The sequence below is a fragment of the Thermobia domestica genome, chromosome 4 (assembly GCF_964235325.1).
Source record: "Thermobia domestica chromosome 4, izTheDome1.hap1.1, whole genome shotgun sequence".
Taxonomy (NCBI): Eukaryota; Metazoa; Arthropoda; class Insecta; order Zygentoma; family Lepismatidae; genus Thermobia; species Thermobia domestica.
This window is the reverse complement of record NC_137457.1, coordinates 258,403,069-258,430,617: the sequence shown is the minus strand read 5'-3', so window position 1 is coordinate 258,430,617 and position 27,549 is coordinate 258,403,069. Positions and strand designations below refer to the sequence as shown.

At 35.7% G+C, this 27,549-nt stretch overlaps 1 protein-coding gene across 9 annotated transcripts in view; it reads left to right on the top strand.

Annotated features, from left to right (window-relative positions):
* LOC145684015 (sphingomyelin phosphodiesterase) overlaps positions 1 to 27,549 on the top strand; it is a 273,240-nt gene that overhangs the window by 214,095 nt on the left and 31,596 nt on the right. For all 9 annotated transcript variants that reach the window (XM_081755822.1, XM_081755820.1, XM_081755821.1 and 6 more), the window contains 7 exons: positions 3,287 to 3,420; positions 4,327 to 4,491; positions 12,234 to 12,461; positions 13,037 to 13,209; positions 14,949 to 15,140; positions 18,388 to 18,558; positions 24,815 to 25,007. In XM_081755822.1, the coding sequence (XP_081611948.1) occupies positions 3,287 to 3,420; positions 4,327 to 4,491; positions 12,234 to 12,461; positions 13,037 to 13,209; positions 14,949 to 15,140; positions 18,388 to 18,558; positions 24,815 to 25,007 (1,256 nt within the window). The remainder of the gene's footprint in view (positions 1 to 3,286; positions 3,421 to 4,326; positions 4,492 to 12,233; positions 12,462 to 13,036; positions 13,210 to 14,948; positions 15,141 to 18,387; positions 18,559 to 24,814; positions 25,008 to 27,549) is intronic.

The following is a 27,549-nucleotide window of genomic DNA, read 5'->3' as shown; positions in this document are numbered from 1 at the left end:
GCTGAATTCACCTCTATATGTTGGTACCTAAACTAAACATTTGTCTGTATAATGATCTTTTTGTTTCTTAGAAACTATCGATAGAACAAGCTTTGTTATTTTTGTGTTCCAGTAAATTTAATGTTGGACTGAAGAGAGATACAAAGTTAAGTCATAAGTGTTGCAATATTTCCACGTCCGAAACAGCAAGCGCGTATATACGCCATAATCGACCGTAAGTACAAGGTCAAACTGACTCAAGAAGTAGTATGACAGGCAGCCACTCCATCAGTATCTTCAGTCAGTTTTTAGTAGCAGTGACGATGAGGGCTCAACAACGTCTAATATGGTGACTGTCACCTTATGAGTTCAAACTCAGGCATAACGCTGCTGCAGCAACCCAAAACACTTGTCAATCCAAAGGAGAAGCCCACTGAACCACAGTACAGCAACTCATTGATTCTAAAAATTTCGTACAGGCTGTAAAAAATATTGAAGATCAGACAAGGTTCGGCAGCCCTAGAGTAACAGATTCTTAGGTTATACGACCAACCATCCACCAGCACATGACAGTTATCAAACCAACCCTAATGTCACAGTCCACTATGATGCTTCACCTTCACGTACTCGAGAAAACCATCAAGACCTGCCGCATTGTGCTACATGAGTTGACCGTAACTGAGCCTCAGAAGACAGTGAATATGTGGCGACAACTGCAAAATCCGCATTGTGTGCGTTTTCTGAAACGGATTGTCGCATGCGACGAAAAATGGATGTTTTTTTTTCCGAAATTCGAATATGCAAAAATGGTTGACTAAGGGCCAATTTTCAGAACCGGTTGTCAAACAGGATCGTTTCAAGCATAAAATCATGCTCTGTGTATGGTGGAACTACGAGGGAGTAATTCACTTCGAGTTCGTTCCTAAGGGTCATATCATCAATACCAAACAATTGGAACGAAGTATGTTGCAAAAAAATATTCTGCAAAGCGAAAACCACACTCGTGTCAAACGCAACAAAAAATATTAAGGAATTTAGTGGCATCAAACTGATGCCAAACCCGGCATAGTCCTGAATTTCCTCTTCGGATTACCATCTGTTTCGATCCATAGCGCACTTCCTGAAATAACGGTGCTTCACCAACTAGCAGGAGGTAGAAGCAGCAGTGACTGACTTCTTCTTTAAGGACAAGGCATGGTATTGACGTGGAATCAGGAACTGGCACGAAGGTGGCTGTAGACAGTCCAATACTGGGTCCATACTTTGAATCTTAACTTGCTTTCATTATGGTTAATAAACACAAGCATGTTGTGTACCAGAACACTGCAAGGCTTATGACTCGCACTCAAGTTACCAAAGTGGGTGGTAGTTTTCTATCTCTTATTGTCGGCGAGAATAAAGAAGAAAAAGTTGATGCGTGTCCTTAAGCTTTTCCAATCATTTTTCCCAACATAATTACTAAATGGCAGCGTAGATAGCTGTATGAATTTGCTAAACCATAGAATGACCTTTATTTTCTTCATATATAGTCAAAGCATTTTCGTTCTATGTATCTTTGTAATAGATTGCTTTTAAGTACCGAACAGATTTATATTGCAACACAGAGGAACCAGATGCTTGAAACTAGAACTAGAGAAATTAGATGTTTTTAGTTCAATAATTATTATTCTTTTTAAGTACTAATTACAGTGCTTCTAAACCCTTCTCTGTAAACCGTAAGACATGCTAATAAATGATAAACTGAAATGAAATGACATTAACTTTAGAAAACTGACAAGTTTAATCTCCAAATTTTCTAAATGCAAGCATTTTATTCGTTTTGTCCCAATACCTCGAATAACAATAGTTCATTAAAATGTCTAAATCTCTCAAGTGTTTATCTAACACTTTCTCATGTTGACGGTAGTTTGTACAGCAACCTAGTACATAGGAATCACAGGTCGTATGTTTAACAGTAATATTGTCAAATTTGCTCGCCAATGACAACAAATTTAGAAATATTTGGTTCAAGAAAATGTAATTTTTATACTATTCTTTTCAACATATAAGATTGACACTAGTTTATTCCATGACACCAAATATTTATATGCAATTTCTTTAACAATATTGTGTCAGTTTTTAAAGCTATATGTGCTACTTCAATAGTTTTTAGTGCACCAATTCAAAATATCATGGGAAAATGTAAATTTCACGCACTGTTCGGTAGTGTATAAGTTTGACAATAAGTTATATAATAGCAATACCTAAGATTTACAAGTAATTTGTGACAATATTTAATTTAACAATATTAAAATTTATATAATTTATTTCTCGTAATTCGCAACAGTTACAAGTAAATTATAGAAAATTCACCAGTAAAATCTATTTCAAAACATGAAGTCCTCGTTACATGCCTTCTTTTGAAGGAAGCTATATTCCTGTTGGGAATATAACTGTAAGGTATTGGTAAATCTTCCACTAAGGATTGTCCTTCGAAATTTTCGTACTTCATTCAATGTTAAGGAAATATCTGCAGGTGGGTTTAACGAATACCTCCTGGTGCTGGGGACTTCATTTTCTGAAATGAATTTTACCAATGAGTGTTATCTTTAGTTTAACAATTTCAGAAGTAGTTTATTTGGGAGTAATTAAAATAGCATTGTTCGTCAGTTTTAACCATTCGTTTGTTCAGTAGTGTCTAAGTACCTAAGATTCACAAGTAGTTTTAAAATATTATTATCAAATTTGTAAAAGCTTTGAGAATGTAATATCCAGTTCAAAAAATGTAAAATTCATAAATACCGTAATTTATGTACGTACCATTTAAGTGCGTCATCGAAATTGACAATAGTTTGATAATTGTTCAATGATATTTTCGATGTACAAATGTTTATTAAATAATACTGGCACAGAATTTGTTTAACAATAAAAATAGCATAGTAAAATGTAAATCTAACTAATTGTTTTTTGCAATAATATCTAACTTTTGACAATAGTTTCTTTAGCAACCTAAGATTCACAAATAGATTACAATATGTAGATTCTATAAATAACGTGCGTAACATAATGTAAAATTGACAGTAATTTCACTGATTTGTTTGCTTAGCTGTATCTAACTTTCATAATAATATATAAGCCTCTAAGTAGTTTAATTAATAACAGTATCGTCAGATTTGTTCAACAATATCAAGTTTGAGAATATTTGGTTTAACGATACGTAAAATTCACAAATTGTTCATCTTACGCCATAATAATTTGGATGTTGCTCTTCTGCATTGAATTAAAATATTGGCACTTTTTTATTTATTTTTATTTTATTTTATTTCAGGTGTTGGTCTTCTTCAACATTATATTCGTGCGGGAAAAACAAAAGATGACATAATTCGTACAGCTGATCATTTTTGTACAAGTTTAAAAATACAGTCATCTCGTGTTTGTGAAGGCATCACAGAACTTTTTGGGGTAAGATTTTCTTTTTTTATGTCTAGCAAGAATGTTCAGTAGATATTATTTAGTGAAAGTTGAACCACCGGTTGCATTACTTCATATAGAAATAGTAAGTAATAAACAGTAAGTTACAATAACCACAATCTGAAAGCAAGTGGAGAGAAACCGGACAGAGCCTATATTTGAAGATGGCATCCCGGCATTCATCTGATGGGACTAGGGAAAACATTGGAAACAACCGACCACTAAATTCGAACCTAGAACTTCTCAATTATGAAGGAAGAACACTGTGATTATCAACTACAATAAGCACAACAGTGAAATCTCCTTCTATTCGCTATATTTCGTGCTGGGGACATTGTTGCCCATTATAGAACACTTATTTTTGTTGCAACGAAATCTTAGTTCAGTTTTAAACCATAAGAGACCATATGAGTTTGCGATGAATAGCTTCGTCTCGATGGGTTTTCTCAGGGCTCTACCAGTTCATCTTACATTCTCGCACCATCACTTGTTTCACAAGTCTTGCGCTTTTCATTTCTTTTTGTAGCTTTTTTTTTAATCCTGTAAGAGAAATAATGCAACAATAAGCTAAATATTTAATTTCATTCCATTTACAAGAAACTCTTTTTTTATTTTTTTAACTTTAATGTATTTAACATATATATTTTCACTGTGGAGCTCCCTGTAGTATAGCGCACGCGCCCTTGGCGCGGAGACTTAGATTCGATTCCCGGTGGAAGCTCATGTAGTTCGGATCCCACGTTAAGCAGTAGGTCCGCATTTCATATAGACTTGATCCTAAAAGTGACATTAAATTTCTAAGTTAGCCATCAGCCAATCACTTCAAGATATAATTTATAATGTATATAAAATTGATATTTAGTGTGATTTAATGTTCTTTATTTTATTTGTTTCCAGGGGGAAGTCGTGTACGTATTAAAACGTATGACTCTTGGACCTGAAGAAATATGTAGCTTCGTAATTGGAGATGCATGTGGAGATGTATATAACCCTTATCACGAGTGGAAAGTTATATTTCCACCTGTACCAAAACCCCCAGTCACTCCAGTTGAACCACCAAAGGTAAACTATTTCTACTATTATACAGTTGCCAGTGTAATATACCAAAAAGTAATAATGTTTTGTTGTAGTATGTTCGAGTGGTAAAGTTTCAATAACTGACACAGGATTGCCGTCTAGATACATACTTTTACTACCCCTAAGCGTCGATCTTTCATCTACCATATAACCGAGTCACTTACGTACAGGTAACTGTAATTCGTAAAAACACCTTCCACAATCTAGCTTTCGGTTCTCCTTTGAGGCCTTGATCATATAGGTTAAAACAGGTGAAAAAATTTTAATGAATATCTGAAGTTCGTTGTATTAAGTTGGTATAATCAGGTTAAAAGGGATTTATGTTCCGATAGTCTTGAAACCTAAAGTACTGACATTAAGTGGGTTGGTTTATTTATATATTCCAGATTATCAACCGCATTAAATAAGATTTTTACACAATATGGTTTTCCTACTGCATTAAAACCTCCGAAAATTTTGGAGAAACATCACTCACCTTAAGAGCTACTATGCTGATCCCAGTTTTTTTTTTATTTTTTATTTATTTACTTATTTATTTATTTATTTATTTATTTATTTATTTATTTATTTATTTACATTAAAGCAGAATACTTGGTTTCAGAACTGTTGAAACATTTTAAAGAGAAACAGTACAATATTTATGATTCAAGAACTTTTATTCGAGTCTAAAAGTCAAATTTAGTACTCGCTTTCGAACACTTGTTTATTCGTTTAAGAAATACGAAGTTGAATTCAGGTAAGGGATGATTGAGTAAAGAATGGGAGGTGGTAATCGAGAAATACAAACAACATTGCCATAGAAAAGCAACATTCCACTACTAAACAAAAGAATATACAAATTGAACCCGCCAAGTTGCATTGTGCTTCTCCACCACTAGATAAGGAATTAGAAGTTTGACAAAGTGTCTTCTCGCACTGCTCGACCCTAATGAGTCCATTCTTTTTACTTTCCTGATGGTTTTATTATTTTTTCTCATGTTTCTCGTGTTTTTAACCTCTGTGATCGAGGTTCCAAAAGAGAGCCGAAAGCTTGGTAGTGCAGAGTATTTTCAGAAATTATAGTTACATGTAAGTAAAATGATGGTAAGTATTTCTGAGCGTATTAATATAGTGTCATACAACACTAGTCTCCAGACAGCTTCTGCAACCACATTTACAAATATCTACTCGCATTATTTAATTATAAAGTCATCATTTATCAGAATAATCTCCAAGCTCCACTTCTCTATTATTAAATACATAAATTCTTGGAACAAACCCCGCACAAATTTTATTTACTTCTACCTAAAACCATAAACCACGAAATCTATTGATAAATAAAATTAACAACGAGTTATCAATTTTTAACTAACTTTCTTTCTTCCTTCTTTTATTTTAGCGAGTGTGCAAACTGCAATTTAATATCAAAAATAGTCAACAAGCGTTCATACCTTCCATTAACTTTAGTAACTGAAACGAATTGATCAATTTGAGTACAGTGTGTTGTTGCACCCAGAGAGTGTGTGTTTTGGATATGAAGCTCAGCAAAATTCAGGTGTTCTTAATTGTAGTTCTAGCGATTTAATCCTTAATTTCTAGATCACGATCTCCCGCTTTCGTCTTAGTAGTTAAAAAGGATGAGGCTGTATTTTAGGTTAACAAGAAATAAAGGAAATTGCTCGTTCATCTTGCAGCTCCTTTTCTCATAATTGCGTAATTTTTATTCTTTATTGTTACATTTCAACGTATACACCCGCATTTTCCACATACTTCTGGAATCTTTTAGGAACAGAACCCACGGCTCTTCTCAGCATCTCTAGTGGAACATTTGCAAACACTTCACGGATATTTTGTTCAAGACTGTTAATACTCCTTGTTTTTAACTAGGGATGGAAAATTCCGGAATTTTTCCGAAATCTGAATTTTCTAAACTCCGGAATTTTTCTGAATTCCGTAATGTTCTAAATTTCGGATTTTTTCCTAAATACGGAAAGTGAAATTTGCGATCCCGGAAAATAAATTTTTCGGAATCCGGATTCCGCAAAATTTTGTCCATCCTTAGTTTTAACTTGTACACTTGTTTCTTAGCCTAACCTCAAAGAAAGAAGTCGCATGGGATTAGATCGGAGCTGCGTGCAGGACATTCCGTCGGTCCCCGGCGTCCAATCCATCTGCCAGGGAAATTATTATTAATCCATGGTCTCACTGAAATTGCGTAGTGGGACATAGCTCTATCTACCAATTGTCATTAATTTCTTATGACAGTTTTTTATTGTCTTAGGGTTAAGCGTTGCATTCCTACCTCACTCTTGCCTCCACCATCTCTGCACTTGCACCGACAACCTCCAAACTTTATACCTGGCGGTAATCTTAGCTCTGTCTTCTACGCTGTATACATCACCATTTTGCTGTTTTCACTGGATCAGCTTCTGAAATCATAAGTGGTGAACCTTACATTAGTAAACAGTATTACACACCAGCTAGAGCTGATGCTAGTTTCTAGGATAATCTAAATATATATATTGTCCCGTATTTAGGTAAGCGCTATTCTCGAGCATAGGGCGGCAGAATTTAAGGGGCGCCAAAATTTTGGATATTTTTTAAACTTTCACAATAAAGTAATATTTAAAACTTGCAACTCGCAGAGTCAGGCACAAGCGCGAGAAAATATATTAATGTGTTTAATTCACTCTAATTACGGTAGTTACTAATTAGCTGGTTTATCTGATTATTTTTAAAAGGCCATCCTCTCCCACCCCCACCCCAAGGGATGAGTTTGAACTTGAACATCATGAAAACTGGTACCATTAAACTCAGCGACCTCAAAAAACTATGAATTCAACACTAATAGCTGTCATTTTCGATTACTTTTAAAATCTCTCCCCCTCCCTGGGGGTGGAATATGACCTTGAAGTTGAATTAAATTAAAACTGTCACTATTCATAAAACTTTGTAGTGTTTAAGATTTTGTAAAGATCAGTTGAATTATTTGGTCTAGGAATTAATTCGTGCGGTTGGTACGCACACATTGAAGCTGTAGTACAAACACAAAATACATAAATACCTTAAGAAAAATATTGTCCATCGCTAGCCACCACTTTCGCCCATCTGTCAGGCAATGTACGGATTCCGTGGCGAAAGAAGTCCTCATCCTTGGAAGCGATCCAGTCAGAGACCCATGTTTCGATATCTTGTGAAGAAGTAAACCGCTGTCCAATCAAATCGTTGTTCATGCAATCGAACAAGTAGTAGTCCGAAGGAGCAACGTCTGGTGAATACGGCGGGTGGGGTAAAACTTCCCATCCGACATTTTCTAAATAGGTTTTGACCGGTTTTGCGACATGTGGGCGAGCGTTATCATGTTGAACAATAAGTTTATCATGTCTGTTCTCCCATTCTGGTCGTGTTCTGGCCAGAGCTTGCTTCAAACGCATTAATTGTCGTCGATAACGTTCTCCATTCATAGTTTCACCCGGTTGCAGCAGCTCATAGTACACCACACCTTTCATATCCCACCATATGCACAGCATAACCTTTGCACAGTGAATATCTCGTTTTGGTTGTGATGGACCTGGTTCACCTGGTTTCACCCAGGCCTTTTTTCGTTTAGGGTTCTCGTAATGGATCCACTTCTCATCACCCGTAATAATTCGATGCAGAAACCCCTTTCTGCTCTGTCGTTGAAGCAGCAATTCGCAAATGGTTTTTCGTCTTTCAACGTCTCTGTCTTTCAATTCATGTGGAACCCAATGTGACATCTTTTGAATCATTCCCATGGCTTTCAAGCGTTTGGAGACTGTTGTTTGATCAACGCCTAATGCTGCTGCAAGTTGTTCCTGCGTTTGACACGAATCCTGCTCGAGCAATGCTGTCAATTCTTCGTCTTGAAATTTTTTTGGCTGTCCAGCTCGCTCTTGGTCTGCCAAGCCGAAATCACCACTTCTAAACCGTGCAAACCACTTCTGACACGTTCGCTCAGCTAGAGCATGGTCACCATACACTTCCACCAAAATACGATGACTTTCAGTCGCACTTTTCTGCATGTTAAAGTAATGCAGCAGGACACCCCGCAAAAACACTTTATCAGGCACAAATTGCACCATGTTCACTTAACTACAAACTGGTGTTGTTGACGCTTTAATCCACTGCCCTATACTACGAACGATACGCGATGACAGGGGTTTGCAACACATGTGTGGATGCACGGAACTGTGGGACGCTCCGTTCGTTGCGCCATCTCTTGTCCACCCGCACGAATTAATTCCTAGACCAAATATTTTGTATGCATAAAAAAGAAAAAAAAAAAAAAGAATTGAATTGGTGGTATTATATTGTAGTTGTATACGCTGAGTGTGAAAAGTTAGTTCAATAAGTTAGTTGAAGAGTTACGATCCTAGTGTTAAGACGTTCGTGCGACATTGTAACAATTGTAATAGCTAACGCCAAAATATACTTATTCAATATATTAATGAGCAATAATTTAACATACAAACATATTAACCCGTCCATGCAAGCTTTTATTACAGTGTGCTATCGAAAGAGTTTAATATAAAAATAAATTTAGTGGAGTCAGATTACAGAGGACATTATCCTTTCGATAAAGAAAAATAAAGGAGCATTGCAACTTCAAGATTCCATTTCATTTCATTTCACTAAAAATTTAGATAGTCTTCCTAACAATATATTTTTTTAAAGTAAAGAATATAATCAAACTATCTTCTTCAGGCTTTCTTCTTCATGAGTGAGTGAATATTCTTCTGTATTCATGTTACTTTTCTTAATCTAAAACACCATATCATTCTTTATAAATGCTCTGATTAAGGCGGAAGATTATGATTTGCCGGTAGGTAAGTATTTAAATAAAGAAAAGAACTCATGTTTTGATGAGTCTCAACTCGGAGTACTGTCTTCGGTGCTGTATGAGAAGTACGTTTTTTCTGCGCAAAGAAAGCTAATCAAATTGACAGATTCGTTCTGAGGTTATTGACAACCGAGTATTGGGCGTGCTATGCAGTTACAATTACACCTATGTATCCTCTATCGATTTTCTATTATACTGTACTATAATTTAATAGCTAGTCGTTATAAGTATTTTTCCATATTTTTCTCTCCGGTCAAGTTCATATTAAAGTGCTTAAGAGTCTTTACAGACTACAAACAAAGAAGTACATTACTTAACTACATAATACGATTATACTTTTCACTTTTGCATCTTGTCATTTTAATCTATACATTAGATAACTTACTATTCGAAAATTTGATAAGAGAGAACGTATTCCTTCTCTTTCTTTTTTTCTCCAGAAATTAGACAGTCGAGCAGTTCAGTTACTTATATGGGGTTAAACTTCACATCCACTCACCCAAAAAGATATATGGTGAACCGATGTTTATGTTCTGTGAGGAAAGGTCACTGTCACGAGACTGAGTCAATGGACTAATGGACTAGGTCGCTGGGAATATAAACATAGCACTTATTTACTTTTATCACTCGCAGATTATGACTTCACAATGTAATAGTGTAATAGGTTCTTTAAACTCTTGATTTAATTGTGTGAATAAAATGTTTCTGTGGTCATAGTTATGATTATTAACAATAATTCATTTCTTGTTATCGAATAATATTCTTTTTATATGTCTTTGTTGTACTACAATTAAAGTATAGATTTCAAATTGATTTTGAATTTCGTGATTTTTCAAATAAGATTTTTTTTTTTTTTTTTTTTTTTTTTAACTGATGAAGCATTTTATTATGAATTTCAAAGGCATATCAAAGGCATTCAAAGTAATAAAATGACTATTGTGTAAGACAGTTTTATATTTATAATGCTCCTGCAAGAAGCATACTCCTCAACAACTGTTCAGATGTTATTTTCATATTCGTTTTAAAGGGTGTACAACATAATCAGTTTTACAGAATAACCAGTGATGGAAAGAATTTCAAGTGGTTCATCTCGATGATTTGGTAATGTGAATATTGCCAAATCTATCCTAACCAGGAATTCTTCCCAACTGTAAAATAAGTTCTGAATAACCCGAAAGAAAGTTCAATAACCTATCTAAGGGTGTAACATATTCCAAAATTGCAGCTCCTAATAAGCATAAATAATAAAGTTATGACTCAATAAAGTTTTAAGGAGTATGAGCCCAAACAATTGTATAATTTTAAGATTAATTGAGATTTCCTCCAATGTACTTAAGCAAAATATTAGAAATTTTGTTAATATTATATGAGGCTATCCAAAAGCGGTATCATCAATGCCGTATTAATATTCAAATTGCATTACGGGAAGTGATTACGTATACAAGATGCGTGGATAACACTGAACAAAAATTTGTGACTAATACGTAGCAATGTTGCAAACTTTGATAGTAATTTGAGAAAACTCGTTGACTTGATTCATATGTTACAAAATGCATTTTAAAAGATCATGATTTCTGACGAAAGTATTTCTTCAGAGGTCTATTCTAATCTCAAGTACAAAAGAATGAAGTAGTATTTTAGGTTATCGAATCTTATCCCATCTTTTTCTTTTTCTTTTTCTTTTTTTTTTTTTCTTCTGGCTTTATCATTTGAGAAAAACATTATTAGATAGTATAAAACATCATGCGTATATAACATACCGTCAAATATTAACATCAATCAATATGTCAAATTAAATTATCGGTAACTAGTCATCTGTTCTTTTCTTTTTTCTCCTCTCCTACTTCTATTTTTGACACTGATCGCTTCTTCCAATCATTATAGCGTTTGTCTTTGTAACACTTATTTTCATCCCATATTCTTCAGAACCTTCCCTCAAGCTTTTTAATGTCTTATTGATTTTCGTTTCAGATTCCTCAGCAAGGGCCATATCATCTGCAAACTGTATACACCTAATCATTATGCCTTCTACTGAAATGCGATCTTCATTGTGTAGGCTCTTTTTTTTACTATCCCTTCTAGATATTAAATAATGTAAGCGAGAGACAGTATCCCTGTCGAACTCCCCTTCCAATTGCACTGTTCTCTGCCCCCCCCCCCCTCTCCTCCTATTCTAACAGTTACTTGTTGGTTCTTATATGTTTCTTATAAATTTTCTCTCTTTCAATTCCAATCCAACCTTCTTTAGAACTTCTAACAATAATTCCCAATTCACCCGGTCAATAACTTTTTCTACTTATAGATACGTCTTTTCTTTTTTCCATAAATCTTTCACTGAGTATCCTTAATAACAGTATTGGCTAGAATGGATGACTTACCACAAATAAGTGTCATGCTTATGAATACACAATAACATTCTCATTTAAATACGGATGTATATTGATATAAATGATACATTTCAGTTGACAGTACTGTATTACATACATTAATAACAATCGTTTTGAATATTCTCTTTATAATATATATATAATGTTATCAAATTTCCTATAGATTGCTTTAGTACATAAATTTTACTATTCTCTGGGTTCACGTTTCTCAGACCTTCATTGTGTCATAACTTTATTATTTATGCCCATTAGCAGCTATAATTTCGTAATATGTTACGCCTTCAAAGAGGTTATCTAAATTAGCTTTCAGATTCTTTGAAGTTGAGAAGCATTCATGTTAAGTAAAGATTTATTAGCATTCATAAAATACTTTTCCGATTACATTATTTATTGTATTTTGATCTTTTTCTTTTATTTATCCATTAATGTGGTAATAATATACGAACACTCACTAGTTCGGAAAAATTATAATTAATAATGTTATTTGTGTTAATTTACAGGCAGGGGTTCCCATATTCAAGGTGCTTCATCTTTCGGACACTCACTTCGATCCTTACTACCAAGAAGGTACAAACGCCGACTGCAATGAACCTTTATGTTGTCGTCTGACCAATGGCCACGCTGCTTCTGTCGAGACCGCTGCTGGACGGTGGGGAGATTACAGAAAATGCGACACGCCACAAAGGACAGTTGACAATATGCTTCAACACATTTCAAGTACACATCCTGTGAGTACAATACACTTTTGCAGGAATTTAAACTTAAAAGTTAAACTCAGTTTGGTAAAATATTTCATTATACAAAACAGCAATATAATGATTGCAGAGTATAGAACGTCTATTTAAAGCTCGTTTATTTATATCTTTGGAGCATCGTACCTTTGGGACTTTCCTTATGTAATCTGTAAATCCTCTGCAAGTGTAGTCGAAAGTCATAATGATTTCTGACTGAGCTTTCATTAAATCTAAATTACATCGGTTCCTATCATCAAACCTTTTGTTGTTCATGTAACAAAAAAATCATTGTGTGTGAGATGACATACTCAGAACAAAACCAAGAATTTTTGTTCAACTTCTGAGCATTAATTCCTTTCTCTTTTGCTTCTATCGTTACAGATACATATTTTTTCACCGTATTATTATCAGTAGAATTTTCTGTTTGTTGTGTTTGGAACATAGTATAAATATAATAACATGTAATAAAAGTCTTACAATAGGACACTGAATTTCACATTTTGTCTCATAAAAATATAAACTATCAGAAATGTTTATTGAAAATATTTGTTTTTCATGCCCTAATTCAGGACATAGATTATATAATCTGGACTGGTGATTTGCCTCCGCATGACGTGTGGAATCAGACTCGAGAAGAAAATTTGATGGTTCTCAAAGAAACAGTGGAACAACTGAAGCATTATTTCCCAGAAGTTCCCATATTTCCCGCCCTAGGTAATCATGAAAGTGTCCCGGTGAATAGGTAAGAATAAATTTCTGTATTATGATCTTCCATAAATATTTTGTGTTTGTGTATATAAAAGTACCAAGTTTCGTCTATCAGGAAACAGTTTCAAAAGTGTTTTACCCATTGAGATTATTTTACTTCTCAGTTAATGAAGAATATTTTAAATAGATATATGTTTCATAATTGAACTGATTTTTTAAAAATTAATTTGTTTTATAACTTCATTAATATACTATAACTTCATTAATATAACTAATATTAAAAAGAAAAATTAGAAGAAGAAAGTATGAACATAAAGAATTATATAGCCCTATTTAATAATAAGATGAAATAAAAAAAGGGGTTGGTACTTCATGAATACCGGAACATTTTCCATCAGAATTACATAACATAATAAAAGGGTATTCAGTCGTTAGCTTTTCTGTCAAAACACATTTTCTCTTTCTCATTTTAAACACGCATGAAAAAATAAAATTCATTTCGTTTCATGGTAAATAAGTGTTATATCAAGTATGCCGTACTTGGTTATTACCGCATTCACTAGTGGCACTATTTTCGCAACGTAACAGTATTGCCAAGCCATTTTTCTGACGAGAGCTAGTGAAAATATTAAACAAAAAATCCACAAACTATGGAACAATTCTGTGTTCCGAAAAAATTTGTAGGGAGGACTGGGACACACTTTAGTAATAAAGGACAATCCCGTAAAATACGGGATGTATATGAACCAAATTTACCATATTATGGTTGATTTCTGCATTGCTTCAGCTTCCTGTGTTTGGTCTATTAAATATTTAGTAAGCGTCAATTTTATGAGAAACTATGTCGAAACATTCAGGGGACACCGTAGTCTAGTGGTTAAAGCGTTGGTTCCGGGTTCGATTCCCGGACGGTGCTTCCCAATTTTAGGATCCACCCAGCGTCGTGAGGCAAACTGGGGAGCCACGTGAATAAGATGTAACGGCTACTAGGTCTAGAAAGCTCCTGATGCGCCTATTACGGATAGGACGTCGCAGCGCGCTGATCCTAGGCCGGACGTAGTTCTGCTGAGTGCTAGCAGATGGCGCTGGAGCAGGCTTAGACTCACAAATGGCCCGTTACGTCAAGTTGTTTGCATTTTTTCTATGTTGAAACATTCAGCTTTTGTGTGCTGAAGTTTTAAAACATTTCTTCTTGGAACACACTGCGCAAACAGAATCGAAGAGACTGTTGTCAAAAATCCTTGAGTCGATTGAGTTTTAACGTCCCTTTCAGTAGCGAGGCTATATGAGACGTGGACCTACTGATTAACGTGGAATCCGAACCACATGAGCTCCTGCCGGGAATCAAACCCGGGTCTCCCACGCCAAAGGCGCGTACGCTAACCACTTAGCCACGAAGGAGTTCTCAAAAATCCTTGTTCATGCGTTTCAGATCCCTCGTTAAGCTGTAGATCTCATATAGCCTTGATACTGGACGGGACGCTAAAATCCACATCAACTAACTAATCAAGAAATCGTATATTGTTACTTATTGAAATTCTATATTTGACCTCTTACTGAATTCTGTCCACGAAGGCTGAGATTAATAAGGAGGAAATGATAATATTCTAGACTAATCTCTCGTACTGAGGGTGCGAACTCAAAACATTTAGCTAAGAGGAAGCTCACGTATTAGAACCGTTGAATTAAACGTTTTATTTTATTTTCTTTCCGTTATTTTATTGCGATGGTTGTTTATTGAATCTTTTGATATGTTTTTTTTTTTTCTTTCAGTTTTCCTCCTCCTTTCATCCACAACGACTATTCTATTTCTTGGTTATACGATGAAGTGGATCGACAATGGAGGCAATGGTTACCTTCATCCGTCTCTAACACAATACGTCGTGGGGCTTTCTATTCTGTTTTGGTTCGTCCAGGGTTTCGCATTATCTCTCTTAATATGAACTACTGCAACAACAAAAATTGGTAAGTTTTATTTTTATTTTATTTATTTTTTACATCTATTTATTATGGAATTTACTACCGAATGGATAACTTACCAGAAAGAATGGAGAACATAAACAAAGCACTAAAAAATTACACTGGATTTACCCGTCTCATTAATTCTATCTTCACTTCCAAACCGTATCTAATTACAGCCTGGTGATAACACTATCATATTGCCACATAGCTCTGCATTCCAACATGGCGCCTCACTTCCTCTACCTGATTAAACAATGTAGCAAAAGTGCTCATAATGAACCTTTTTAGTGCTATTATTATGTTTGCACTATTTTCTGGTAAATAATTCATTTATGAATGCAACCAAGAAAGTTCTGTCTCTTTTTGTGGCGGTCTGTGTTCAATTGGCTCTCACACCGTGAGTTGAATGCCAATGGAGCGAATGATCAGCTGTTGGTATGGGTATATCCAACATACTACCTGGTTGTGGCAGTTTAGTTACACCATGAACTTGCGTAACAACAGAGTTAATATGGGACCTCCACAGAGCGTTATAATGGAGTGTATGCTGTGGACCTCCACAGAGCGTCATAAGGACCTCCACAGAGCTTCATAAGGGCGGGGCGGAAGATGTGCCAGGGCTTTGGTGAGGATGCTGTGGCTACGCGGATAGTGCAGCGGTGGTTTAACAAGTTTAACGACGGTGGCGAAACACTCGAAGACGCACCACGCGCTGGAAGACCAACACATGTACAAAATGAAGATCTTCAGGCAGCAATTGAAGCGAACAGTGGCCAGACATTTGAGGAACTGGGACTAGGAGTGGAGAAACAATTCGGCAGCACCTCCATCAACTTGGGAAGCACTACAAGTTGGGTCGATGTGTTCCACATGATTTGACTCCGGTCCAGAAGGCAACGTGAGCAGACACCTGTGTTTCTTTACTATCTCGTCTGTGGAAGGAGCCATTTCCTCATATTGACATGTGATGAGAAGTGGGTCCTGTACGAAGCTCCAAGAGCCGTCATCATTAGTTAGCATCCCATAAATAGGTTTCAAAACAGCCGAAACCAGCACTGCACTAGAAGAAAGTCCTCCTGTGTGTTTAGTGGACTGCTCGCGACATCGTGCATCGAGAACTGCTACCAGCTGATCAGAGCATCAATGCAACTGTGTACTGTCAGCAGTTGAGCCGTGTTCAAGAAAAACTCAAAACTCTGGAGCCAGCACTTCTGAATCGCAAAGGGGTCCTTTTGTTACAGGACAACGCTAATTCCTACGTGGCTAGGATGACCCGGGACACCATTCTACGCCTTAAATGGGAAACACTTGCATCCGCTATACTCTCCGGACATTGCATCGTCCGATTATCACCTGTTCCATTCCTTGAACAATCGCCTTAGAGGACGTCAGTTCAAATCTCTAGTAGAGGTGCAAAGTGCACTTGATGCCTTCTTCGGTTCAAGGTCCACCAAGTTCTACCGCGATAGAATCCATAACCTTCCAAAACGTTGGCAGAAGGTCGTCGATGCTGATGGGAACTATTTTTGATCTTCCAGGTAAGTTTTAGGTGACATATCGATGTTCGAAGATAGTGAGTGAAAAAGCGACAGAACTTTCTTGGTTACCTTTATGTATTCCCGCTTCATGGTTTCTTTGTTCCAAGCATGAGTTTCTTGTTCTATATATAGTGTTAGATTAAATTAATGGCGTCGTGGCCCCAATCGTAAGAAAGTTGGTTAAAAAGTGACTTAAAATGTTCTGTATATAACATATAAATACTAACAGGCACAAAACTCCGTATAAAATTTTTAATCGTTGGAAATGAATGAGAAGTGATGACTGATAAGAATTTGGTTCTCCGTAATGTACTGTATGAATGTCAAAGTTTGCCACTCACACGTAAGAGAAAGAGCGGACTTTTCAAAATAAAGTCTTGAGAATGTTTGAAACAAAAAAATGACAAGCATACACGTAAGTGTATAAAATTATCCAATGCAAAAAGTACTGGTGTGGATGATAACATTGAAACGTTTGAGATGGACAAAACACGTCACTCACATCGGGATATGTAGTAGGAAATGTATGAGAAAATATCTTTGTTTAGACAATGATGAAGATAACTTGAGTTTTATTTTTTAAATATTTTTTTAATATTGTATATTTTTTTTTATTTTGTCTTTTTTGAGATAAGGCTCATCCTAAGAAGACGCTGGTTTATGTATTGTGGAAATATACACTGATGTGCAAAACTTTAGGACGAAAATCGGTTTCCGACTGCACCTTTGAAAAGGCGCACATGGAGAAGGAATATAGTATTACAATAACGTTGAGCAGTGAATGTTCTGCATTCAGAAACATGTAGCATTATGCCTTCCCACACAAGAGCACCAAAATGATCATACCTGATAATGTTCCTGCGTTCATTGAATGTACGTCTAGAATCACTTCTTAAACTGAATCTGCTCTCATATGAGAAAAGAACGCGACCCCCTCCTCCTTGGTCCCGCCGATGTGCAGATGTCAGCGGAACTCAACTTGATGGTCGTGGGGCAAAGAGACCACTGCTAAGCAGTTGACACGCCGTCACTGTAAGATAACGAGAGCACTAAAAACCCAATGAAGCATTTTGCTCGCAGTGTATGGAGGTTGTAGTTCAAGATGGATTAAATTCTGTGATGATGTGAGAACATCTTTTGTCATGTCTTTGGCTCACTCAAAGAAGTTAATGTGAACATGAATCAGCAGGTTTATTTGGATACTCTCAGAGACAAATGTTACGATTTCTCCAATGTTTCCGTAATGAAAGTACAGTGGGCACTCCCATCTTTCAAGATGACAAGTCGTGTCCAAACAGCTCAAAGGATTTATACGTTGTTTAAGAAACATTCAGGCATTCTGTGGTATCTGCCAAGTCCCAGGATTTAAATGAAATTGAAAATCTGTGGAACTATTTAAACAGGTGATGAAACGCAGGAAAAAAAATCCACGTACTTTGATGGAAATACGAAATTCACTGGTGATGTGTCAGAAGTTTGACTACATTTTTTTCAGGTGTGTTTATTTTCCCTTTCAAGTTGTCATACATAATGCTGAACAGCTCTGTGTTCTCAGATAGACGTAATGTTAGTACTTTACGAATATTTACGTACACAAATTGAATATTTTGTGTAACACTGATTACATTTTGAAATTTGTAGTATAACGTATTATATTTAAATAGTGTATCGAAGTTAATTGCAATACTAACTTCCACTGTATTTTCTTGTAGGTGGTTGTTGTTAAATAGTACTGATCCTGCGAAGGAGCTTCAATGGTTTATCTATGAACTTCAAAGCGCTGAATTCAACAGAGAAAAAGTTCACATAATTGGTCATATTCCACCAGGTCATAGTGATTGTCTTAAAGTTTGGAGTAGAAATTATTATAATATTATTAATAGGTGAGTAATTAAGGAGATGATTATCTTCAGAAAACAAGTGTAGGAAAAAATCACTGTTAGTCATCATCATCATAGGTATTCTGCCATTAATAGCAGGTCACTTAGAAACTTCCATGTACCACGGTCTTCAGCTAACCTCTTGGTCTTCAAGGACGACGTTTCTGTTTTAACTGTAGCCTCATTCGGCCCCACCCTCCTTTTAATGCCACCATACCTTCAAGCACGTTCCTCATGATGCAGTTCTTTCTCAGCCAATGTCCCAATCAGTTTCTCTTCCTCTTTTCAGGTACATCTGAAATTGTTCTGTTCTCCCCTGCACCTTGTAATTCCTTTTCCATTTAACCCAGCTAATTCTTTCCATTTTTCTCATCTACATTTCGAAAGCATCCAGTCTTTTTTCATCGCTTTTGCCTAATGTTCATTCACGTTTGTGCCCCATATAGTACAATACTTTACACGAATCATTTTATGAGTCTTTTTGAATTCTTTATTCAGTGAACTTATTCAGCGACTGTGTTCTCATTCCTTTTTTTGGAGAACCCAATGTTGGGGCCTTGAAATCCTTGGTCTTAGCGATTACATCCTTATTAAAGTCAAGCTATTGTCATAACCTTACATTCTTACTTCCTGATCATTGGAACACTAAACTTTGCATCGTAAAGGGCAAGAACATAATCCTCCCAAAAGCGACTCAGTTTTGGCAGCATTTTCGTTCTAGCAAGAAAATACGAACACTTAAAACACTTACAACATACTTCTCCTGAAAGCGGTTCAGTTTGTGTCAAATTTTCGGTCCAGCGAGAAAACACGAACACTTTCTCTTACTTCCTACTAGTGTTGTAAAATTTCCGGAAATTTTGAACCCGTTGGTAAAAAAACGTTTTTCCCGGTTTCTTTCCGGAAAAATTGGGAAAATAACAAAAATCATTGTATTAGGTTAATTTTACTAGTAATAGAACCGTTTTTTCTCAAATGCATGAAAGTGTAAGTTGAGAAACTTCAATATTGCAAATATTTAAAAAAGAAGCAATCGAAAATAAAACTGTTGTAATTACTCTTGAAAATTAATAGTCTGCGCTCATTTCCTTTATATTCTTTTTAGTCGTTTATTCGTGATTGTGCATTAATTACAGGACTTTAACAGCTGCATACACATGGACCATCATGAAGCGTTTCTGTTGCAACAAATAGGGCTCTTGAATGAAACTGAGTTCTTAATGTACTCTTTGATCTGGTGAAATTTTGTTAATTTTAACCAAATTACTTCTTAAAAGAGACAGCAGTAGGCAAATTTCACTAATACTCATGCACTAAGACATATAATTACTATTATTTAATATTCTAATATAGACTTTTATATAAACTTTATGCATAATATTTTGTATGTAAACAAATACCTATTTTCTAGTGTGACAAATCATATAAAAATGAAAGTGACTCTATTTGTAACTTAACAACTTCTGAACCACCAGACCGATCTCGATAAAATGTTCAACATAGTTGGGGTTCGGGTCTAGGATGGCTTTTATCATTTCACTTTGAAGGTGCAACTTGGAGGAAAGAAGGGGGGATATATATTGAAAATTACCGACATTAGTGTCGAATCCATAGTTTTGGGGGTCACTGAGGTGAACAGTGACACTTTCGATGTCGTTTAAATCCAAATTCATCCCTGCAAATTGGAGGAAGGAGAGATATATAAAAATAATAGAATATATATATATATATATATATATATATATATATATATATATATATATATATATATATATATATAAATCATCGAAAATGACCGACATTAATGTCAAATCCATAGTTTTTGGAGTCGTTGAGATGAACATTGACATCCCGATGCCGTTTAAAACAAAATTCAGCACCGTAACTTCATTGAGAGGGAAGGATTGATATATAAGAAAATGATCAAAAATGACTGATATTAGTGTCGAATCTATAGTTTTTGGAGTCGCTGATAGGAACAGTAACACTTTCAATGCCGTTCAAATTCAAATTCAGCACCGCAACTTCAACCGGGAGGGAGGCGGGATAGATACATAAAAATGATCGAAAATAACCGATATGAATGTCGAATCCATATTTTCGGGGTCGCTGAGATGAACAGTGACACTTCTGGTGCGATTTAAATCCAAATTCAGCCCCATCAGTACTTCTAAAGGGGGATGGTGACATGTAAATGTAATTGAAAATGACCGATACTAGTGTCGAATTCATAGTTTTTGGGGTCCCAGTTCATTGGTGATAGTTTTGGTGCCCTTTATGTCGAAAATGAAACGTATTCTCCCCGTACGAAGAATGGGTATTTTCTAAGTATTTAATAATAATGAACGGAAGTTTCATATCTTAAATTCTTTAATATATTTCTCACTGCCCAAATTTGTGCGGCGTATATGTATGTGTAAATAAGATCATCTCTCTTTCTGAGTTGTTTCAAAAAATATACACATAATAAATAGGGATTTTCTTTATCAGAAATCAGAAAACTAAAAAGTAAAATTAAAACTTGTTGCTTTAAGTACTTTTGCTGCTAGCGAAATACATTATATACGCGGCAGACATGTTACAGCAAATAAGAAAGATTAACATCAGGCGAAGAAGTAGTTTTTAAATTATATTTTCCGGTTTTTGCCGATATTTCCGAAAGATTTTTAATGGGTTTAAAATTTCCGGAAATTTCCGAGATACAACACAAGTAAGATACGTATCTCTATAAAATATATATTTAATTTTAACATACCGGTATTAACTAAAATGATTCTGGCCCCGTTATTTTAACACTTCCCTTCATAAAGCAGAAACTTCATAAGAGTGCTTAAGATAATTTAAATGCGTCTATCTTAATTAATTTTATTTTAGTATCTTTTGTATCCATAACTCCATTCTATCACTGTGCTAACTTTAAAGGAGTGGTGCATATATATTTGTTGACACAAATTTCCCTCTTCTAATACAAGAAACATAAGCAATCAATTCTCTTACTGTAAACTAGTAAATATAAAATATTTTTCATTTTAAAAGCATAATTTAGTAAAATATTGGAGAATTTCAATTTTTCCCAAATTTTCCGTTTTTTTTCCAAGCTCGGAAAAATAACTGTTTTTTTACCCAAAATTTCCGGGTTTTATTTGCAGGCCTTCACAACACTACTTCCTACACACTACACTGACAGACGTGCCTGAACAAGGTCGGACGAATTCACTCTGCGCCCAAAGGAAAGATGTAATCGCGTTTGGTTAGACATACTGGGAACAGCCTTCTGTATTATCCGATTTTGGTGATATGTAGTCCGTGTTTCCTTTCAGGCAAAGTTGGCTGGTTTAAACCAGCTGTTTTTTTTTCTTTAAAAAAAACTGGTTTAAACCAAAAAACGAAAAATTTTCGTAAAAGTGTGTGTGTTCGTAAAATCTTGATGAACACATATTTGTGGATTATCACGTTTCAATTCCGTATATTATTCGTATTATATTTAGACCTAAATTCCCCATTCATTATTCAGAGGTCATACTACAAAAGCAACTTTTTTTTGTAAGTTTATGAATGTTTCTTTTGTGATTTTTTTATAGTTTCTTATAACTGCTATGTAACTGCAATCAAAGAAATTCTAAATATTGTTTCGTTTTAATAATGTTTACTATTGATAAAATACATTGAAGTGCCATACTTTCTTTTTTTGGAGGGAAGGGGTATACAAACCCCCGAGAGGCATTTATTGAAATTAGAAATATCTTTTATATCTATTTATCCATAAATGGATCAGAGCCAAAGTGAACTCAAATAATTCGTAACTTTATTCACTTTTTTTACTGACATGCAAATTAAGTCGTCGTATTTCTTTAATTTGGACTAATAAAAGTCGTAGTGAACTAACTTGTACTAAATTAATTCTTCTGTACTCTGCAGAATTTGAAATTGTCCATATGTAATTCTGTATAATGATTTCACTTGTGCAACTGTTTATCTTTTTGTCCTTCTGAAATGACTCTTGACAATTATACAGAGGTTGTTCAGCCTATGTTTGGCCGATTTCGTTCCTTCCCCCTCCAGGGATATTGGACTCACCCGACCTGGCTCGCGGCGTCCTGCAGTGTTGTGTAGTGGCTTCCTGGGAACCGAGTTGTTTTAACGCGGGGACGACAATAACGCACAAAACAGGACCATTGTTGTGAGTGTTGTGTTAAATTTGATTCCAAGTGTGTGGGTTTCCGCTCTGTGACCAAAATGCCGCCCAAACTAAGCCGGTTTTGGGAAGGATATGTTGCGGCTCTTTGTGACGCCCACTTTAGAGTTTCTGTCATTAGAAAACAGTGCAAGAAGAATAGTTGCAACATCAGTTTAAGTGGAAAAAAAATGTTATTGAAAAGTAAAAGGCAACGAAGCTCCACCATTTGGATCACCAACGAAGTTGCCTAGGAAGCGGGAATGCACCAAGGCCACCTCTACCATGCAGAGGAAACTTCGCAAAATGGCAATGCAAAAAAATCCACCAACACAAAGGTGTATGGCTAATCGTCTTGACGTGTCTTTGGAAACTGTGAGCCGGACGTTACACCATCAACTCAAGCTGGAAAAAGTCATGAAAGCTCGCGGTCGTCTTCTCACGGATGCCCACCAAAAGGAACGAAAGTGTAACGCCCGGAAGCTGTACGAACGTCATCTGGCAAAACAAAGGTGGATGTACGTCGTAACGCTCGATGAAGCATGGATTTACCTTTCCGACTGCGGCAAACCGAGAGCCAGCATGTACCGAGAGAAAGGCACCAAGAACTTCAAAAGGTGGGCCCGTGTCACGTAAAGAATCCTTCCCAAAAGGATTCATGGTCGTTACTGGCTACTGTTACCGAGGTAAACTGAAGATTCGTAGGGTGGCGAAGAACTGCAAAATAAATTCGCAGTATTTTCAGGAGCAGATCATACGGCCTATCTACGAGCATGAGATTCCAACAATGTACGAAAATGACGCCAATCTGGTGCGCATTCACATGAACAAGGCCTCATCACATACCTCACGATCGTCCCTCGCATTCTACAGGAAGATGGAGTAGGCAAGTGGTATACAGGTGATACCTTTCAATGAGGTACCTGTTAAATCTCCAGATGCAAGTCCTATGGACTATTGTGAATTAGGATTGCTGAAGCGGGCTTTGGGAAAATGGCGCGTGACAACTGTGGAAGGACTTTAGAAAGCTGTGCAAAGGAAATGGGACAATATTCCCCTCCCAGTTCTTCAGAGAAGCATATTACAGTGAAAATTACGCTGTCGGGCTATTGTTAGGAACCAAGGGAAACACATCGAACACTTACGGACCTGGCGCCATGGATTCTTCTAAATTTTTAGGTAAGTTGAAATTGGTCAAGTAGACTGAACAACCTCTGTATTAACAAGTATGTAAAGATTAGTACAACGTATTTTTATCAGGAGTCCTTCGTGAGTGAGTCGGCAGACGTATTGCATTTATGGCCAATTAGTCCCGGTTTCGAGTTCAAATAAAGGACAATTTCTCTCGGATGTAAGCCAAAAAGCTGTTTAGATTCCGCTTTAAGCTTATGTGACCTCTTCCAGCAGAACCCGGTTGTTGCATAATAACACCAAGGCGAAACAAATTTGTTTCTGACCATATGTGATATAAATACATAGAGCAAATTATTTTTTTTAAAAAAATGGTTTAAACAACAACAACAAAAAAAAAACGTTTAAGCAAAAAAAAACAGTTTTTTTGGGTTTTTTCAATAAAAACCATGGTTTTTGCCAACCTTCAGGTTTACCAATCATTCCTAGTGCGTGAGAGTTGAATGTGGTCAAGTATACAATGTAAATTCATTCCTTCCTCTCAAAAAGTTTCGTGATATATTTGTGAAACATGATATATGTTTCTTTCGGGCTAAAGATTCATTCCTGTTGTTTTGAGTTGAAATCGGTCGAGAAAAACGATAAATTTACCCTAACTAAAGAAAAATATTCACCATAACTTAAACTCGTGAAACGTAACTATATTTTCCTTCAGGCTTAAGTATTATCCCCTGTCCAATGTTAAAACCAGTCAAGGATATATGTAAAAGGCACAGCTGAAGTAAAATGTGAAGTAAAATATACTTTAAGTTTAACAAGCATATTGTATAACACTATCAAAGATGCATTATTCAGCTAAATTTTTTGGCCACGTTTGTGTTAGTCTTACTACGTTCTACAAAGTTTTAAAAACCAATGAAACCTAATATAATTTGCACTTGTTATTGTTTCCAGGTATGAATCTACTATTACTGCTCAATTCTTTGGACATACACACTTCGATGAATTTCAGCTTTTCTACGATAACTTTGAACCTACACGGGCTGTTAGTATAGCATATATTGGTCCTTCTGTTACTCCGTATTATGATCTTAATCCTGGTTACAGAATATACTACGTTGATGGCGATCATAAAGATACAACGAGGGTAAGTAATGTAATATATAACCTGTAAAGATCTGGTATAAGAAGTTTAAATTTTTACAACGCACAGTTTCCAAATTAATGCCAGAATTTGTATTTTGATTAATTCTTCTGGGTTTTTGCTTAAGATATGGTCACAGTAAAATCATAAATTCTTTGTTTAATACTTCCTTTCAAACATTGTATATAATATATTTCACTGAACTGAAATATAATTTTATTATTACTGCTTCTGGTATTAACTACAGTGTGAAAAGGGGCTCCTTCGTGGCTCTATGGTGAGCGTACGTGCCTTTGGCACAGTAGATCCAGTTTGATTCCTACTGGGAGCTCATGTAGTACGGATCCTTATTAAGCTGTAGGTTTGCGTCTCGTATAACTCGTTGCTGAAAGGGACGCTAAACCATAAACCAACCCACATTGTAAGAAATTACCGTTTTTTGTCGTGTGTAATGCGCACCTTGTGGTCAGTATTTTTAAGGAAAAAAATAAGAATGCGTATTATACACGGGTTCCATCTTTATATAAATGTTTTTAATTCTCATACTTTGTGTTCATGCGTCAAATGTGTTATTCCTGTAAACAATAACGACAATCGTATACAAATTACCGTTAACCCTTCGAGTACCAAGACTGGGTCAATTTCACCCAGATGATCTTTAATAAAGAAATGCTATAATTTCAAAGAGCTGTAGTGGGCTAATATTTTAGGTATTCCTTCATTAACAACCATTTTTACTTTTGGAAACCATTTCAGTAGAATTCATATATATAAAATAAGCGCAAAATACCCAAAAATATGGCAGAAAGTGTGGTTGGGTCAATTTGACCCAGCCTTGGTATTCCGCGGCACGGCACAAAAATAACATTTTAGTATTATTATTATTATTATTATTTTGCTGATTGAAACGGTAATTTTTTCTTTTACCTGCAACAATCACTTTCCCGTTCTACCGAGCTTTGACTGGGGTGAGAGTAATAGAAAGTTTTATTTTAGCAAACTCTTTTTTCGCATCCTTTCCCCCTTCCACACTTATCTCTGTACATTTCTTTCTCAGCAATTGCTACATTGTTGTTTAGTTATCTACAATATCTCGTTTTACTTTTAGCAAGCCACATGATTCTTCACCCCTCAACACTGTGCAATCTGCCACAAGTTTGCATACAAAGCACACTGCACCAGCGAACCGCTCTGCAAGGACTGTCAGGTGTAATCAAAATACCATGTGTTACAGGAATTACTCCTAACAAAGACAGCGTATTTCTGTGTATAAATTTCTAATATCTAATATAATTCAGGTATTGCTTGAAAGTGTCACGAGCCGCCACTGACAGTGTATACAGCGTATAAAATTTACTGTATTATAAAGAACGATCAGGTGCATTGCCCTTTTTATTGTAGGTTGGAAATTTCAACTCCCTGAATCAATCTTGATATATTTTTTTTTAGCAAAAAACACGCCCAGGTCAAAATGACTAAGGCTTAGTACTTTACGTAACATTTTAGGCTTGGTATTCTAAGGGTTAATATAATGCGATACGACAATCGGATTTGTCAAGCTTAATATTACAATGAAAACAATTGTTGTTGGGTAAGTGTAAACACACAAATATCAGTGTATTGTTAAACGCAGAGTAAACACTGTGATTATTATAGGTGGCACCGACTTTATTAAATAATATTGCGTGAGTAGCAGGTAATTTCTCTTGGTGCACTTCAAGCTGAAATTAGCAATCTACGTTAGCTGACATTTTACAAAAGTTATTCAAAAAATATGTGAAAAATGTCGAAATGATTTTTGTATACAGAAAGTTTTAAGCTAAAAGTTAATAAATACGCTAAAGAGTGTGGTAATGAGTCAGCAGAGAGACACTTTGGCCCTTCTCCCACGGAGAATGTTATCAGATTGTTGAGGCAACAGGAAGAAAAAAATCGTAAAATTTATGGGACTATGAAAACTTTGGACTAATCATTTCCGTTTAACGTAAAGTATGTAAAGTATGAGAAATGTAGATTCTGTTAATTTGTGTGTAAACATCATTTATCAAATAAGTGTAGGAAATTTGGATTCCAATTTCCTTTGACTATTTTCGTTTCCTCCTTTTTTATTTGTTATTTTATTGCAACTTGAGTATGTAATTGATTTATGTTATGTTACGACACACGTTGATTGCTACTGGTTGTTGAATGAATTTATATATTGGAAGTCCAGTATAATAATGTAATTATATTTTCCTTTCCCTAGTAGCAGAAACAACTTGCAAACCGCTTGTTGTAAGTTTGCATTGGAAGTTGGCAAGCGTGCATCCGGCTTGATTGAAAAGCGTGCAAGCATGCTGCAAGCTTGATCCCACTAACGAAGATACATAGGGGCAATCTTGCATTCAGTGTTCCATTCAAGCGTGACGCAAGCGTTTTACGCTGATGTCAAGTCAATAGCCAGTGAACAGCCAGTGATGATATGACGCTCTGCGAAGGATCTAAAGTATTGCTTGCAAATACAACAAAATGCAGATTGTATGAAAGCACGCGTTGAATGGGCAAG